Source organism: Paroedura picta, chromosome 1 (genome assembly GCF_049243985.1).
Source record: "Paroedura picta isolate Pp20150507F chromosome 1, Ppicta_v3.0, whole genome shotgun sequence".
Classification (NCBI taxonomy): domain Eukaryota; kingdom Metazoa; phylum Chordata; class Lepidosauria; order Squamata; family Gekkonidae; genus Paroedura; species Paroedura picta.
The window spans coordinates 101,762,073-101,777,809 of record NC_135369.1 but is presented as its reverse complement, the minus strand read 5'-3'; the positions used below and the strand labels follow the sequence as shown (position 1 = coordinate 101,777,809).

Here is a 15,737-nt window from a genome sequence, read left to right as displayed (position 1 = left end):
TTCTGGGATAGTCATTGATTGAGCATGCAATAGCTCTTGTTTGAGTACTGGCCACCCTTCACATGCTCCCTTCCCTTCCAGCATTCTCGTCCATGGTATGACACTCATCATGTCTCTGAGTTTATTAAAGTTTGCCCTACGAAAATCCAACATCCGCGTCTGGCTACAAGCTTCCTTGGCTCCCCATCTCAAAAGGAATTCTATGAGGACATGGTCACTTCCCCCTAGGGTCCCCACCTCCTTCACCTCATCCACCAACTCTTGCCTGTTGGTCAGTATTAAGTCCAGTATGGCTGAACCTCTTGTGGGTTCATCTACCATTTGATAAATGAAATTGTCAGCCAGGCAGGTCAGAAACTTGCATGACTGAGGACGCTTCGCAGAGTTTGTTTCCCACCACACATCTGGAAAATTGAAGTCACCCATGATGACAAGGTCCTGCTACTTGGATATTTTCTCAAGCTGCTCACAAAGTGCAGCATCCACATCCTCTCGTTGGTCAGGCGGTCGGTAGTAGACACCAACCACCACACTGTTTGTTTTCCCCTCGCTTATTTTCACCCAGATGCTTTCCACTGTAGACATGCTCTCCTTCACTAGCATTTCCTGACAGGTAAGCCCTTTCCTCACATACAGTGCCACTCCTCCACCTCTTTGATCTGTTCTGTTTTTTCTGAACAGTTCATATCCATCCACCATTACATTCCAGTCATGAGAATCATTCCACCAAGTTTCTGTGATGCCAACTAGATCATACATTTCCATCAGCATGAGAAGTTCCAGCTCTTCATTCTTGTTGCCCGTGCTTCGGGCGTTAGTATAAAGACATCTGAATCCTTTTACTTTTGGTTCCCTATGAGCTGGCCTTGCCGGTTGGGCTGCCCCTGATCGTTCTCCTTCCTTACACTCCCCATGTTGATCGTCTCCTTCCCCTTGTGGCTTCAGTTCAAAGCTCTCCTGATGAATCTCCCCAGGTTCCTGCCAAACACATTCTTCCCCAGCTTTGATAAGTGCAGTCCATCAGGTGCTAGTAGGCCTTCCTCAAGAAAGCCTATCCCATGGTCCCAGAAACCAAATCTCTCCTGCCGGCACCAACTACGCAACCACTGATTCACCTCCATTATCTTCCTCTCCCGACACATTCCTCTTCCCTTGACAGGCAAGATTGAAGAGAATACCACTTGTGCCCCCATTTGCTTGAGCTTCCTCCCCAGATCTTGATAGTCTTTTTTAATAGGAGCGATGGTATTCAGGGACATGTCATTCGTTCCCACATGGACCATCACAAATGGGTAGTGATCTGTAGATTTGAGGAGTTTGGGCAGCCATTCTGAAACGTCTTTAATTTTCGCTCCTGGCAAGCAACACACCTCTTGGGTTAGGGGGTCGGGCCCAGCTACATGGCGATCCATTCCCCTTAGCAGGGAGTCTCCAATTACCAGTACTCTCCTTTTTTTTTTCTTCTCAACTCCATTTCCTTCTATCCCCGTGGCCTCTTCACTTAGACTTTGTTTTGGGACCTCTTCCCTTGTTGACCCTTGCACCTCCTCTGCAAGGGTCTGAAATCTATTCTGGAGCTCCAAAGGTCCCGAGAACCGTCACGCTCTACACCGTTGAGTCTTTTTCCGAACTGTCTGCAGAGGCTCCGTAGTGAGGTCAATCTCCTTATCCTCTTCAGGACTGGTTGTATCCTCTTTATTCCGAGTTGCATGGCTGTGGTCTATGAACTCCTCCCCTTTCTTACTTTAGGTCAGGGTAATAATACTGTCTTCTAATCCCCTAATCCTTTCCTCCAAAAGTCTTACCAGTTTACACTTGAGGCAGATGAAGTCCATCTTGTCTTCTGGGAGGAGGGCAATCATGTCACACTCACTGCAGATGATGGGATGAGTGTCCTGGAGGTCCATTGTAAGTTCTAGGCAGTGCAAGTACTAGGGAAATATAATCTACTGATTCTAATTACTCGGCCAAGAACCCCAGGCTAAGTTCAAGGTTTTGGTTCTGAGGGACCGCTTGTCTCCTAATGCCCTCCATAGGGCTGTTTGTTCTGCAGGTTTGAATCTGAAGAAGAGTTGGTTCTTCTGTGCCATTTTTCTCTACCCTAAGGAGTCTCAAAGGCTTATTATGCACGGCCGCTGAAATGGCGGCATGGAGAATGTAGAGGAGGAAGAAGTGAAGCAAACAGCTTACGCATGGGACGGAACGCAACGGTGGCAAAACCCAGAGTATCCAATTATGCACGCGGCTACTCGGAGCCGCTTCTGGTTGCACCCTGGTCCTGGGAACCTCCACTTTATTTCGCATGTCGCTAATGTGGCTTTTTCAGTGGCATACGTTGACTCTGTGCCCGGTTGCCGCCTGCAGCATGCATAATTGGTGATTTTAGCCGCCGCCATTCCACCCCAAATGTGAACCTTCCACTCCGTGCATAATGGGCCAAAGTGGCTCACAATCTCCTTCCCTTTCCTCTCCCCACAACAGACACCCTGTAAGGTAGGTGAGGCTGAGAGGGCCCTGATATTACTGCTAGGTCAGAACACTGTATTAGTGCTGTGCTGAGCCCAAGGTCATGGTTGCATGTGGGGTATCATGAAATCAAACCCAGCTCACCAGATTAGAAGTCCGCACTCCTAACCACTACACCAAATTGCTGGTTGTTCCCGGCCCTCAGGAGGTGTGCCTGGCCTTGACCAGGATTAGGGCTTTTTTGGTCCTGGCCCCGACCTGGTGGAATGAGCTCCCAGAAGAGCTGAGGGCCCCGACAAAGCTGTTTCACTTCCATAGGGCCTGTAAGATGGAGCTTTTCTGCCTAATATTTGTTTGAGAACAGGCTAAGGAAGATCAGATGCCTCCCTACAGAGGCCCATGTGCTGCTCCATCTGAGCACTTACCTCTCCGGGAGTGGCAGTTTGCTGCTGTCATTGGGGGTGGAAGAGAGGGAGGCTGTAGATGGGGTTTTGCTGTGGGTTCCAACTGCCCCCCCTCTTCCCACCTCCCTCTATGAGATTTTTATTGGGGGAATGGATAGTGTTTTGAATTGTTTTTTCCGCTGTACCTCTTTTTTGTATTGTGATTACTGGATCTATGTGGTTTTTTGTCTGGGGTTTTAATGGGGGAGTTATTGAGGATTTTATTCAGACTATTGTAAACCGCCATGAGCCACTTGGGAGTGGTGAGTAATAAATTGAGATGATGATGATGATGATGATGATGATGATGATGATGATGATATTGGAATATGTCTTTTTATTGACTGATTTGTTTTATGGATTTTATTGTAAACTGCCACAAGCTGGCAGGATCGGGAATGGCGGTTAATAAGTACGAAGATGGATGGAGGAATAGATGGATTTTACTGAAAGACAGAAATTCAGACATCCCAATAGACACATGCTGTGTAATTTTTCCCCATCCCCCCATTTCATTCCAGATTGTCTCTACTTTTGGCCTCACTTTGAAAATATCTGTCAAAATAATGTTTTACAGTTTCAGCAGTTTTACACATTTAAAAGTGTACAGATGAGATGGGACCACACAATATTAAATTTACCATTAAATCAGAATTCAGGCAAAAAGATGAGTTTGCTGGACTAGAACTAAGGAGGCCCAAGTTCAAATCTCCATTTACCATGGGATTTATTTGGTGACTTTGGGTCAATCACATTTTCTGAACTTTACCTACCACTCTGAGCTGCTTTAACAACAAAAAAGAAGAACAGAGGATATAAAAATTGTGACGTAATAATATGCCATCTTCTGATTCCATGGTTAAGTAGTCGATGAGAAAAATTTCCATTTTACTTTTGAAATGAAACTTGGATGTCTTATGACAATATAACCGACTAACAACATTTCTCAGGAGGCCTTCACATCTACATATCTAGATAACTTCTCTGAATTAGATGTGTCAAATAGAGGAAGAATTGGTTCTTATATGCTGCTTTTCTTTACCTGAAGGAGTCTCAAAGTGACTTACATCCGCCTTCCCTTTCCTCTCCTCACAACAGACAACCTGTGAGGGAGGTGAGGCTAAGAGAGCCCAGATATTACTGCTCGGACAGAACAGCTCTATCAGTTCTGTGACGAGTCTACGGTCACCCAGCTGGCTGCCTGTGAGGGAGTGGGGAATCAAACCCAGCTGGCCAGATTAGAAGCTGCGTCTCTTAACCACTATACCAAGCTGTCTTTGCTGAGCTTGTAATGAACAGGCAGCTTTTAATTTTGTTTCTATTTAATAATTTTTTAGATAAACACATTGATATGTTTTAATTGTGCATTAGTTCATCTTCATAGTCTCTGTGCTGGCACAAATAGGACCATGCTTGTGCAGGGACTCTACAGAGATCTATTTTGTAAAGCTTTCTAGACCATCTGGAGAACTCAGCCTCTCCCTTTACAGTCCGGTTCTTTCTCACCGAGCCAACACATGATGAAATTAAGTGTGTGCTCCTTCCCTCAGTTCGTTCTTCTCTACCATGAAGATTAGACATCTTTGCTTTCTTTCTCTTTGCAGGTTTTTTCTCTAGTGATTTGTTCCTTTTCTTCATTCTTCTTCACTTCATCCTGCTCCATTCCTACAAATGGGGATAAGAAGGAGGACTTGATTTTTGAGCTATGGCTCTATTTAAAAAATGTGTCAAATGCATGCTAAGAAAGTCTCAGTTGTACAACCATGCTTGCTGCCTCCTATTCCTGAATGAGGCCCACAACATTTCTGCCTGCTCTATTTGCAAGCAGTTCACTCCAAAGGCTTGCTTGAATTAGACTTTGGGAAAAGACTTTAGCAGCTTCAAGCAAAGATCAAAACCCTTCTATGGAGCCGTAACCCCTGGACTCATTCCCCCCTCCCTTTGGGGTCAATGCTGTCAAGATGACTGTTGTAACCAGAGCCACTATTGGCTCCAAAGAAATCCTTGGTGGCACGCAGTACCTCAGAACCACCACTGTAACAGAAAATAATTGAAATCAAAGCATAAGACTTCTGATCCCTCTGCCACCCAAACAGGAGCACATCCCATCCCACACTTAGCAAACCTGGATCCCCTCTCTCCAGGAGGGTTACTGTCTCCTTCCAATGCTCCCCAGTTTCCCCTGGAAACGGAAGTTTCCTCAGATAAGCAGTGTTGTAGAACTCCAGGAAACTCTCTGGCCCTTGCAGTATTGGAGACCATGACCTCTGCAATGGTTCTAGTATGCTCTACCATCCATGCACTGGCCTATTCAGTGGAAGCAATAGCTACCAATTTCTGTGGAACAGAGCTCCCAGCCATCCCATACTCCCCCATTAGCTCTATTTGCTATGGATCTGAGTCTCTTAGAATTGGATGTGGAGAAGCTTCCATCCTTCGGTGGTACTGGTGCTTCCTCAGAACTGTCACCTGATGAATGTATCACACATCTGTTGCCTGTTTTCCCAATGGAGGACCTCAGTCTCTATTCTGAACAACTGATTTGAATGGCTAAATTTCTTAATATCAACGTAATTCATTTGGAACCGACTTCATCTTACCACATTTTGAAGGTTCTTTACCCATCAAACACATGCTTAATTGCTTTCCTAATGGTACAGAGATATTTGGACAAGCCAAAACCTGTTATCCTCACTGCCAAGAAAATTGACCACATAAACAATGTTTTAGGGGAAGACTGTGATTTCCTTTTTGCCCACCCCCCCTGCTAACCCAATCAGGACAGAGATCATCCTAGCCAAGCAACACTGTGGGCTTCATTCTTCATCATTTCACTGAGAAGGATGTAAGCTTTGATGGCCTTGGCTGCAAGATCTACACATCACTGGCCCTAACTTGACACAGGGCAAACTTTTATGGGGTGCTAGCAGATATTCCTATGGGAAACAATGACTACATTTGATTCATTCATTCCCAGAATCCACTCCCAGAATCACTCCAAGAACACAGGTGGAGGGCTTCAAGCTTGGGAAGCAGCAACTAAATGCCACATGACATATCACAGACTCATGCAATACATCCGTCGCTTCCTCTATAGTCCAGCAATACCACTCCTGGCTCCATTGCACCAACCTTTCCAATGATACTAAGGTGAGAATTGAGGATGCCCCCTTTGAGGGAAGGAATCTATTTAGCTCCCAGACAGATGGTATCCTAAGCTGGATGAAAAATAATAAGATCACTGCAAGGTCCCTGGCCATTACTGGTTTGCCCACCCAGACCCACAAATCTTGCTATTACGTGAGACACATGACTCACTCACAGTCATTGCAATTCTATTAGTACCAGCCTTCCTACTTTAATTCTTTGTTGCACCCTTTGTTTCAGGAGGATGACAATGACAGGTTTGTGGTAAATATCCTATCCTGGACCTAAGTTCTTGATTCTTAAATTTCTCATGACCAAATTTTAGACCACATTTGCCAGAATTGTCCTTAAAGATGCTTTCCATGTTATCTGAACACCCCAGATCCAGGAAGTTTCTTGGTTTCCAGTGTGGCCCTGTCTACTACCAGTATGCTGCTCTTCCCTTTGGCTTCACCAGTGCCCTCAGGGTATTTACCAAGTTCACGTCTGCAATAATTCCTCACCTATGCTTAAGGGGTTGCATTGTCTACCTCTACTTGAATTATTGGCTTTTTTCCTGGTGCCCCAGAGGGTTAAAATTAATTCAAAAGAATTTTCAGCTAAACATCCAGAAGAAATTCTTGACAGTTTCTTACTGTTTTTAATTTTTTTTTCTTCCTGAAGAACCTTTCATCATTTTGTTAGGTGACTTGACATATGGCACTGTAGGAAGACATTTCCCACTCGATCCTAGAGCTCACTTAGCCAGGTCTCAATCTTCCTCTGCAGCCTTCCTTCATAGCATCACTTTGGACGGTCACTGGTCCTCCCTGTCAACATTCATCAAGCATTGTGCAATTGATGCTGATTCCAGATGGAATGCAGCTGTGGTGAAAGTGGTTCTTCAGTCCTTATTTTTCTGAGAATCCCACTCCCACCTCATTCCAAAAAGTCAGCTTTCTATTCTCCCATGTGGGACTGCAAAGAAGCCACACAGATGAAAACAAGATTGCACTTACCTACAACAATTGTTAATAGAGTGGTCTTCTGCGCAAGCACACATCCTTCCCTCCTTCCCCCAAGGTGAAATCATTTTGCTTTTGAGGTCCTTCCATGGAGATAAGAAAGGACTGACTGAAGGAGTACTCACCTCATCCCATCACATGTCTGCTGTGCAGGAAGGAGCTGGCCCACGAGGGGAGGAGGCTGAGCTCTCTGAACATTGTAGAGAGCTTTAGGAAAGAGATCTCTGTGGAAACCTGCACAAGCATGGTCCCACAGAAGACCACTTGATGATCAACTTTTATATGTAAGTGCAACCTTGTTTGAAATTAATTAATTTGAATGAGGCCCTGAATATAACAAGTTTCTTATTAATTGTTCCAATACATATATTAGTGCTCCTGTTTTGTTTCTTAATATCAAGTAGTTAGACAGTAAAAGTAATACTGCAAAATAAAAAATCACATCCACCCTTCTTACTGTTTATTTTTCTTTCCAGAGAACCTTTCATCATTTTGTCAGGTGGCTTGTCATATGACACTGTAGGAAGAAGACCCTGTTTAACAGTCATGCATGGAAAGAGCACTGCTGTTTTAGAGATGGATTATTCAATAGTTGATTTTCTAACCCTCTGCGAAACTCCATACCCTAATGGTAGGTTCTGAGAAGATTCATTATATCTTTTGGGCGAGTTCATATTAATTCCATGCTACTACTGTTATGGAATTCTGTGTCTTTATTTTATGAATGGCAAACCTTAGTCCAATCTAGATATGCAGCCAAGTCAGTTTCAGGGATCTGGAGCATGCCACTGGATGTTGTGTACTTTCTTATCTTTATGGCTTCTGTGCAGTCTCACATCGGACTGCGTATGCACAGACTGGTCACAGAGAGGAATTCTACAGATTTCTAGAACTTTCTAAGCTTTAGAGAGCGTTCATCTCTGTCCCATCTGGAGTTGATGTTTCCCACATGAACCAGCATATGAGTAGGAGGGAGGAGCAGTCTTCCCTGAGTTTTCTCTTTGCTGCCCTAAGGAGATCTGTGTCTGTGAACTGTTTCCTAGCTTTCTGTGGTTCTTCTGAGTGCTTTGAGCATGGCCTTATTTTTAAAAATGTTTAGACTGACCCAGTCTGATGAGCACTCTTTGTGCTTGCTCTGCTTGGTGAAGTTGCACTGCCTGAAAGCACTGCCACCAGTCTGCACCCAAGGCAAAGCACGAGAGGGAATTCTGGCTGAAGGAAGGCCTTTGGGAAAAGGCACTAGGAGCCCAAGTGCAACAGCTTGAAAAATGTCAGACTCCCATGGAAAAATAAACCCAAACACCTTCCTTGGTGTTAGTGCCCTCCTCAGTTTCAGATCTGACCACCAAGAAGGCTCTGAAGACATCATCAGTGCCAAGGTGCACATCATTACTGTCAGCCAAGGGAAAAAAAGAAGGCCAAAAACTTTTGCACTCAACACTGACCACTGTTGCTGTTGAGAGGTTTGCTGTCCCCTTGGCACCAAATCACCTCTCTGCCATTGATCCAGTCACTGATTTCATCAGAATCAGTAAGGCAGGAATCAAGGCACAGAATAACCTCACCATTACTAAGGATAAGGGGAATGCTATCTTCATTATAGGATGAGGTTTTCAAAGTATTGGGTCCATCTCTGGCTTCATCTCCTTCATATTTAAAAGTGTTGAGACCACTGACACTGGACTTATTCTCCCAGTACTCACAGTGAGGACCCCCTCAACCCCTGGTTCCCATGGTATTGTCTCAGCTGGATTTCATGGTCTCAGCTGTTTCAGTGAGACATGCTTCCAAGGCCACCTGTTTCTGAGAGGCATCATCTGCCCCACCATCAATGAGCCCAACATCCAGTGTTTCCCTTGGAATAGTTGGACTCAGACTCTGAGGAATCAGCATTACACAGATCTAATGTCCAAAGTCCTCCTCCCCCTTCCTACACCAAATTATGCTTTGCGGTACTACTCTCAAATTATATTCCGAATGACTCATTTGAATGGCTAAACTCCTGGATCTTGATGTGGACCCCACAGATCCAAAACTTTTGAATCTGTTCTTAAGGAATAACATGGTACCTGTTGCCTTCCTTATGCTCCATGGCCTTTTGGGCATGGCCCTTGGCATCTGATCAAAACCAGCATCCATCCCTGCTGCTGCCCTGAAGCTAGAGAACCTCTAAAGGGTTAAAGATGGCAGATGTGGCATAACACCCCCCCCCCAACAAACTCTATAGTGGTGGAGGTCCTCCCTCTAAGCAAAGGGTGGGAGCTCATGCATCACTCCTTGACAAGGAGGGGCATAAGATGGATTCCTATAGGAAGGAAGATATATAAATCTGGTGCTATGGGCCTTTGAGTGACCAATTTTACCAGATGTTCCTCTGGGAGTAGATGGGGCAATATCTGAGTCCTCTCTTTTATTCTTATTTCACACAAGTCCCGGCGCGTTTCGCCTTACAGACGACTCTATATAAGTCCAATTTGGATATTTTATTGCCATATTGGTTTCCCAGTGTGCCTGTATTTTTCTATATTTGTTTCTTCACTAGGACCCAACCCTCCATTATTTTTGCTTCTGCATATTTGGGTAATGAAAACTCTATGGACAGTTCCAAAAGGCAAAATGATATGACGGTGGAAGATGAGCCCCTCAGGTCAGAAGGTGTCCAATATGCTACTAGGGATGAGCAGACGGCTAGTATGAGTAGCACCAGAATGAATGAAGCTACTGGGACAAAGCCGAAAGGACGCTCAGTTGTGGAGGGAACTGGAGGTGAAAAGACAGTCCAATGCTGTAAAGACTTTTATTCCATAGGAACCTGGAACGTCAGATCCATGAATCAAGCCAAGCTGGGCATGGTCAAACAAAAGATGACAAGACTGAACATTGACATTTTAGGAATGAGTAAACTCAAATGGACAGGAACGGGTGAATTTAATTCAGATGACCATCAGGTATACTACTGTGGGCAAGAATCTCTCAGAAGAAATGGAGTAGCCTTCATAATCAATAAAAGAGTAGGAAAAGCAGTATTGGGATACAATCCCCAAAATGACAGAATGATCTCAGTTTGAATCCAAGGCAAACCATTCAACATCACAGTAATCCAGGTCTATGCCCTAACCACTGCTGCTGAAGAGGATGAAGTTGACCAGTTCTATGAAGCCCTACAACACCTTCTGGAAGCAACGCCAAAAAATGATGTGCTTATCATCATGGGGGATTGGAATGCTAAAGTAGGAGGCCAAAAGATAACCGGGATGACAGGCAAGTTTGGCCTTGGAGTACAAAATGAAGCAGGGCACCGGCTGGTAGAATTTTGTCAAGAGAATACAATAGCCATAACATACACTCTTTTCCAACAACCCAAGAGACAACTCTGCACATGGACAACACCAGACGGTCAACACAGAAATCAGATTGACTATGTGCTCTGCAGCCAAAGATGGAGAAGTTCTATATGAAGAAGAAGAAGAGTTGGTTCTTATATGCTGCTTTTCCCTACCCGAAGGAGGCTCAAAGCGGCTTACAGTCGCCTTCACATTCCTCTCCCCACAACAGACACCATGTGGGGTGGGTGAGGCTGAGAGAGCCCTGATATCACTGCTCGGTCAGAACAATTTTATCAGTGCCGTGGTGAGCCCAAGGTCACCCAGCTGGATGCATGTGGGGGAGCGCAGAATCGAACCCGGCTCGCCAGATTAGAAGTCCGCACTCCTAACCACTACACCAAACTGGCTCTATAGTCAGTAAAAACAAGACCAGGAGCCAATTGTGGTTCAGATCATCAGCTTCTTGTTACAAAATTTAAGCTTAAATTGAAGAAAGTAGGGAAAAGGACTAGGCCAGTAGTCCCCAACCTTTATTAGGCTGGGGACCGGCAGGGCATTGGGCCGCGCCCGCAGGGACAGCGCGGGCCACGCCCACGAGCCGCGCCCGGCTGCGCCCGCGGGCCGCACCCGCGAATCGGGCCGCGCCCGCGGATCGGGCCGCACGGGCGCGGCCCGGCCCTGATTCCCTCTCCCCGCCCTCCCCGCAGTAAGAAGCTTCCCAGGCCGCAAGCTTGCGGCCTGGGAAGTTTTTTCCTGCTGGGGGGGCGGGGAGAGGGAGCCGCGGCCCGGGGCCATGGCCCGCAGGTTGGGGACCACTGGACTAGGCCACTCAGGTATGAACTAAATCATATCCCTGACGAATATACAGTAGAGGTAACAAATAGATTTAAGGACTTAGATCTGATAGACAGAGTGCCTGAAGAACTATGGACGAAGGTTTGCAACATTGTACAAGAGGTAGCAACAAAAACCATCCCAAAGAAAAAGAAATGCAAGAAAGCACAATGGCTCTCTGAGGATGCTTTATAAATAACTGAGGAGAGAAGGGAAGTGAAAGGCAAGGAAGAAAGAGAAAGATACACCCAACTGAACACAGAGTTCCAGAGAATAGCTAGAAGAGATAAGAATGCCTTCTTAAATGAACAGTGCAAACAAATAGAAGAAAACAATAGAATAGGGAGGACCAGAGATCTCTTCAAGAAAATTGGAGATACGAAGAGACCGTTTTATGCAAAGATGGGTATGATAAAGGACCAAAATGGCAGAGACCTAACAGAAGCAGAAGAGATTTTTAAAAGGTGGCAAAATTAAACAGAAGAACTACACAAGAGTGAGCTTAACATCCCTGGTAATCACAATGGGGTAGTCACTGACCTGGAGCCAGACATCCTGGATTGTGAAGTCAAATGGGCCTTAAGAAGTCTGAGCAACAATAAAGCTAGTGGAGATGATGGAATTCCAGTTGAATTATTCAAAATCTTAAAAGATGATGCAGTAAAAGTGCCACACTCAATATGCCAGCAAATTTGGAAAACTCAACAGTGGACACAGGATTGGAAAAGTTTAGTTTACATTCCAATCCCAAAGAAGGGCAATGCCAAATAATGTTCAATCTACCGCACTATTACACCATTTCTCATGCTAGCAAAGTTATGCTCAAAATCATACAAGCTAGGCTCCAGCAATATGTGGACCGAGAACTTCCAGAAGTACAGGCAGGATTTCGAAGAGGCAGAGGAACTAGAGATCAAATTGCCAGCATGTGCTGGATCATGGAGAAAGCTAGGGAGTTCCAGAAAAATATCTACTTCTGCTTCATTGATTATGCTAAAGCCTTTGATTATATGGAGCACAACAAATTGTGGCAAGTTCTTAAAGAGATGGGAATACCAGAGCATCTTATCTGTCTCTTGAGAAACCTATATTCAGGTCAAAAAGCAACAGTGAGAACCGGGCATGGAATCACGGATTGGTTCAAAATTGAGAAAGGAGTTTGGCAAGGCTGTATACTGTCGCCTTGTCCATTTAACTTGTATGCGGAACACATCATGAGAAAGGTGGGGTTAGATGAGTCACAAATTGGAAATAAGATTGCAGGGAGAAATATCAACAACCTCAGATATGCAGAGGTTAAGACTCTAATAGTAGAACGCAAAGAGGAACTAAAGAGCCTCTTGATACAGGTGAAGGAGGAGAGTGCAGAAGTTGGCTTGAAACTCAGCATCAAGAAAACTAAGATCATGGCATCTGGCCCGCTCAATTCCTGGCAAATAGATGGGGAAAAAATATGGAAGTAGTGACAGATTTTATTTTCCTGGACTCCAAGATCACTGCAGATGGGGACTGCAGCCAAGAAATTAAAAGACGCTTGCTCCTGGGGAGGAAAGCTATGGCAAATCTAGACAGCATCCTAAAAAGCAAAGACATCACTCTGCTAACAAAAGTGCATCTAGTCAAGGATATGGTCTTCCTAGTTGCAATGTATGGCTGTGAAAGTTGTACCATAAGGAAGGCCAAGCATCAAAGAATTGAGGCTTTTGAACACTGGTGCTGGAGAAGACTCCTGTGAGTCCCTTGGACTGCAAGGCGAACAAACCAGTCAGTCCTAGAGATCAGCCCTGACTGCTCCTTAGAAAGCCAGATCCTGAAAGTGAAACTCAAATACTTTGGCCACCTCATGAGAAGGAAGGACTCCCTGCAGAAGAGCCTAATGCTGGGAGCGATTGAGGCCAAAAGAAGAAGGGGACGACAGAGAATGAGGTGGCTGGATGGAGTCACTGAAGCAGTCGATGCAAACTTAAATGGACTCGGGGGAACGGTAGAGGACAGGAAGGCATGGAGGATCATTGTCCATGGGGTCGTGATGGGTCGGACACGACTTTGCACCCAACGGCAACAACAACAACAACAACATGCATTCAGGGCCTTTTCCTCATGTTGGTGAAAAAAAGATTGCTCCCTCTCTCCTCATTATGTGTGGCTTTGAGCTGGAAATGCTGGCTCCAGGTGGGAGGGGAGACCTCTTTAAAGCTCAGGAAGCTCTAGAAATCTGTAGAACGTCTCTTTAAGTCCCATATAGTCCCATGTATGCTTGCACAGAAGACCACTCTTCAAAAATCAGTTACATGTAAGTGGAACTATGTTATCTGTTCTGTCTTTTTCACAAATATCCCGATCTTAAATGTTGCTTGTTACTGTGACCACTCAATGTTAAAATGAAACTAATCCAAAATACATCTTGAGAAGCTGCCTCAGTTGGTGGTGGCTTCATTGTTGAAACAATGCAAAGTAGGGCAGGGTTGATTTGTGCATGAAAAGGGAATGTCCAGTTTCTACAGCTTACTCCATCTTCCTAAAACCCGAACGAGACCCATATTTTACAGTCACACAATTGACTACCAATTAGTCCCAGGCTCAGTTCAAGGGACCGGTTATCACCTAAAGTCTTGGACCCTCATACTTGCAAGAAACTCACCTGCTGTGGTCTGCTGTGACACACCACAGTGGGGTAAGATTGGCAACTGCCCATTCACATACATTCCCTGTGGTGACTCTCAACTTGTGGAACAGCCTGCCTGAGAAGGTCAGTAAGGCTCTCACACTCATCATTTCACACAATGCTCAAAATAGAAATATTACAGAGGGCATTTTTATAGAATATGGCCTCCCTCTGCTTCCCGTCATCTCATGTTCTTCTCCAGCTATGCTGGTTACTCCCCATACTTCAAGAGACTCCCACCATTGGCTCTGAATTGGTTCTGAATAGAATGGCCAGGGGAGCTAAGGGAGAACAGCAATGTGTCAGTTTTAAACGTTTATATTTTAAAGATGTTTTTAGCTATAGTTATATGTTGTAAGCTGTGCCAAACATCCTTGTGGGGAAAGGGCGACCTATACATGTAATAATAATAAATAATAATAATAAATAATAAAAATAGCAGAATGGAACAATCCAGGAGAATACCTTTCTATTGGGACAGGACTGTAGTCTAGTCTATTGCAGTGGTCTACTGCATTGTCTTCTAGTTCTGTGTTGTTTGCAGTAAATCTTGCCTTAGACAGATTTTGTCCACATGGTTCATTTTTATAATTAAAAAAAAAATTCCAAGAAGAAATAGGCAAATAGAAAATGGGGGGGGGGGGAGATAAAAGAAAAGGCTGTACATAAAAATTTAAGGACTATGGTACATTATATATTTTGTAATAATATAATATTTTTGAATCCTAATCCTATGGCATTGTTTGTTGGATGTCTGCTTTTGTACCAACACTAGCCAAAGCATCACAAAATCATGATCATAAGCTTTGCCAGACTGGATGTTTAGATACACACTAACCCCCAAAGAAGGTGCCCTCATCCTCCATTGCTTCCAATGGATTAAAGTAAAACCAGAGAAACTGTGCAGAAGAAACTAAAGGAGGGGCATTTTGTAAGCCCAGCAGAACCATGCTATGTATATCCAGAAGTGTGAATGCAATCACAGCAGAACTCCTTGTAGCAATGCCAGCTCGACAGCACTGATGTGGAACTCAGAATCAAAGTCTAAGCAAACAAGGATTGAAAACCCAGCAGAATCAGTGCAATGTGCAGAGGCTAACAAACCTAGCACCATTGTTGCAAGCCAGCTGATGTCAAGCACAGGATCACAGTCCAAGCAGGGGGGGGGGTGTTGGAAGTCCAGCAGAACCAGCACATCCAATGCATTCTGTTCAAAATATTAACAAAGTTTTGCTACTGTACTATTCTTAAATACATTCTGTCATCAAGCAGGATAGTGATGAGAAGGTTTTTAGAGCAAGAACTGAAAGGGGAGGGGCAGGAAAGTTAGGTGAAAGGAGAGAAAAAGGAATGAAAAATATGTGGGGGAAAAGGAGAGAATGATAGAATCATAGAGTTGGAAGGGACCATACAGGTCATCTAATCCAACCCCCTGCTCAACGCAGGATCAGCCCAAAGCATCCTAAAGCGTCCAAGAAAAGTGTGTATCCAACCTTTGCTTGAAGACTGCCAGTGCGGGGGAGTTCACCACCTCCTTAGGCAGCCTATTCCACTGCTGAACTACTCTGACTGTGAAATTTTTCCCCCTGATATCTAGCCTATATCGTTGTACTTGTAGTTTAAACCCATTACTGCGTGTCCTTTCCTCTGCAGCCAGTGGAACAGCATCCTGCCCTCCTCCAAATGACAACCTTTCAAATACTTAAAGACGGCTATCATGTCCCCTCTCAACCTCCTTTTCTCCAGGCTGAACATTCCCAAGTCCCTCAACCTATCTTCATAGGGCTTGGTCCCTTGGCCCCAGATCATCCTCGTCGCTCTCCTCTGTACCCTTTCAATTTTATCTACGTCC

General features: G+C 44.7%; 1 protein-coding gene across 4 annotated transcripts in view; it reads left to right on the top strand.

The window, feature by feature from the left end:
* The window catches only part of STXBP5 (syntaxin binding protein 5), a 168,395-nt gene that overhangs the window by 85,506 nt on the left and 67,152 nt on the right, over positions 1–15,737 (top strand). For all 4 annotated transcript variants that reach the window (XM_077350455.1, XM_077350448.1, XM_077350439.1 and 1 more), the window contains one exon: positions 7,537–7,691. In XM_077350455.1, coding sequence (XP_077206570.1) covers positions 7,537–7,691 — 155 coding nt within the window. The remainder of the gene's footprint in view (positions 1–7,536; positions 7,692–15,737) is intronic.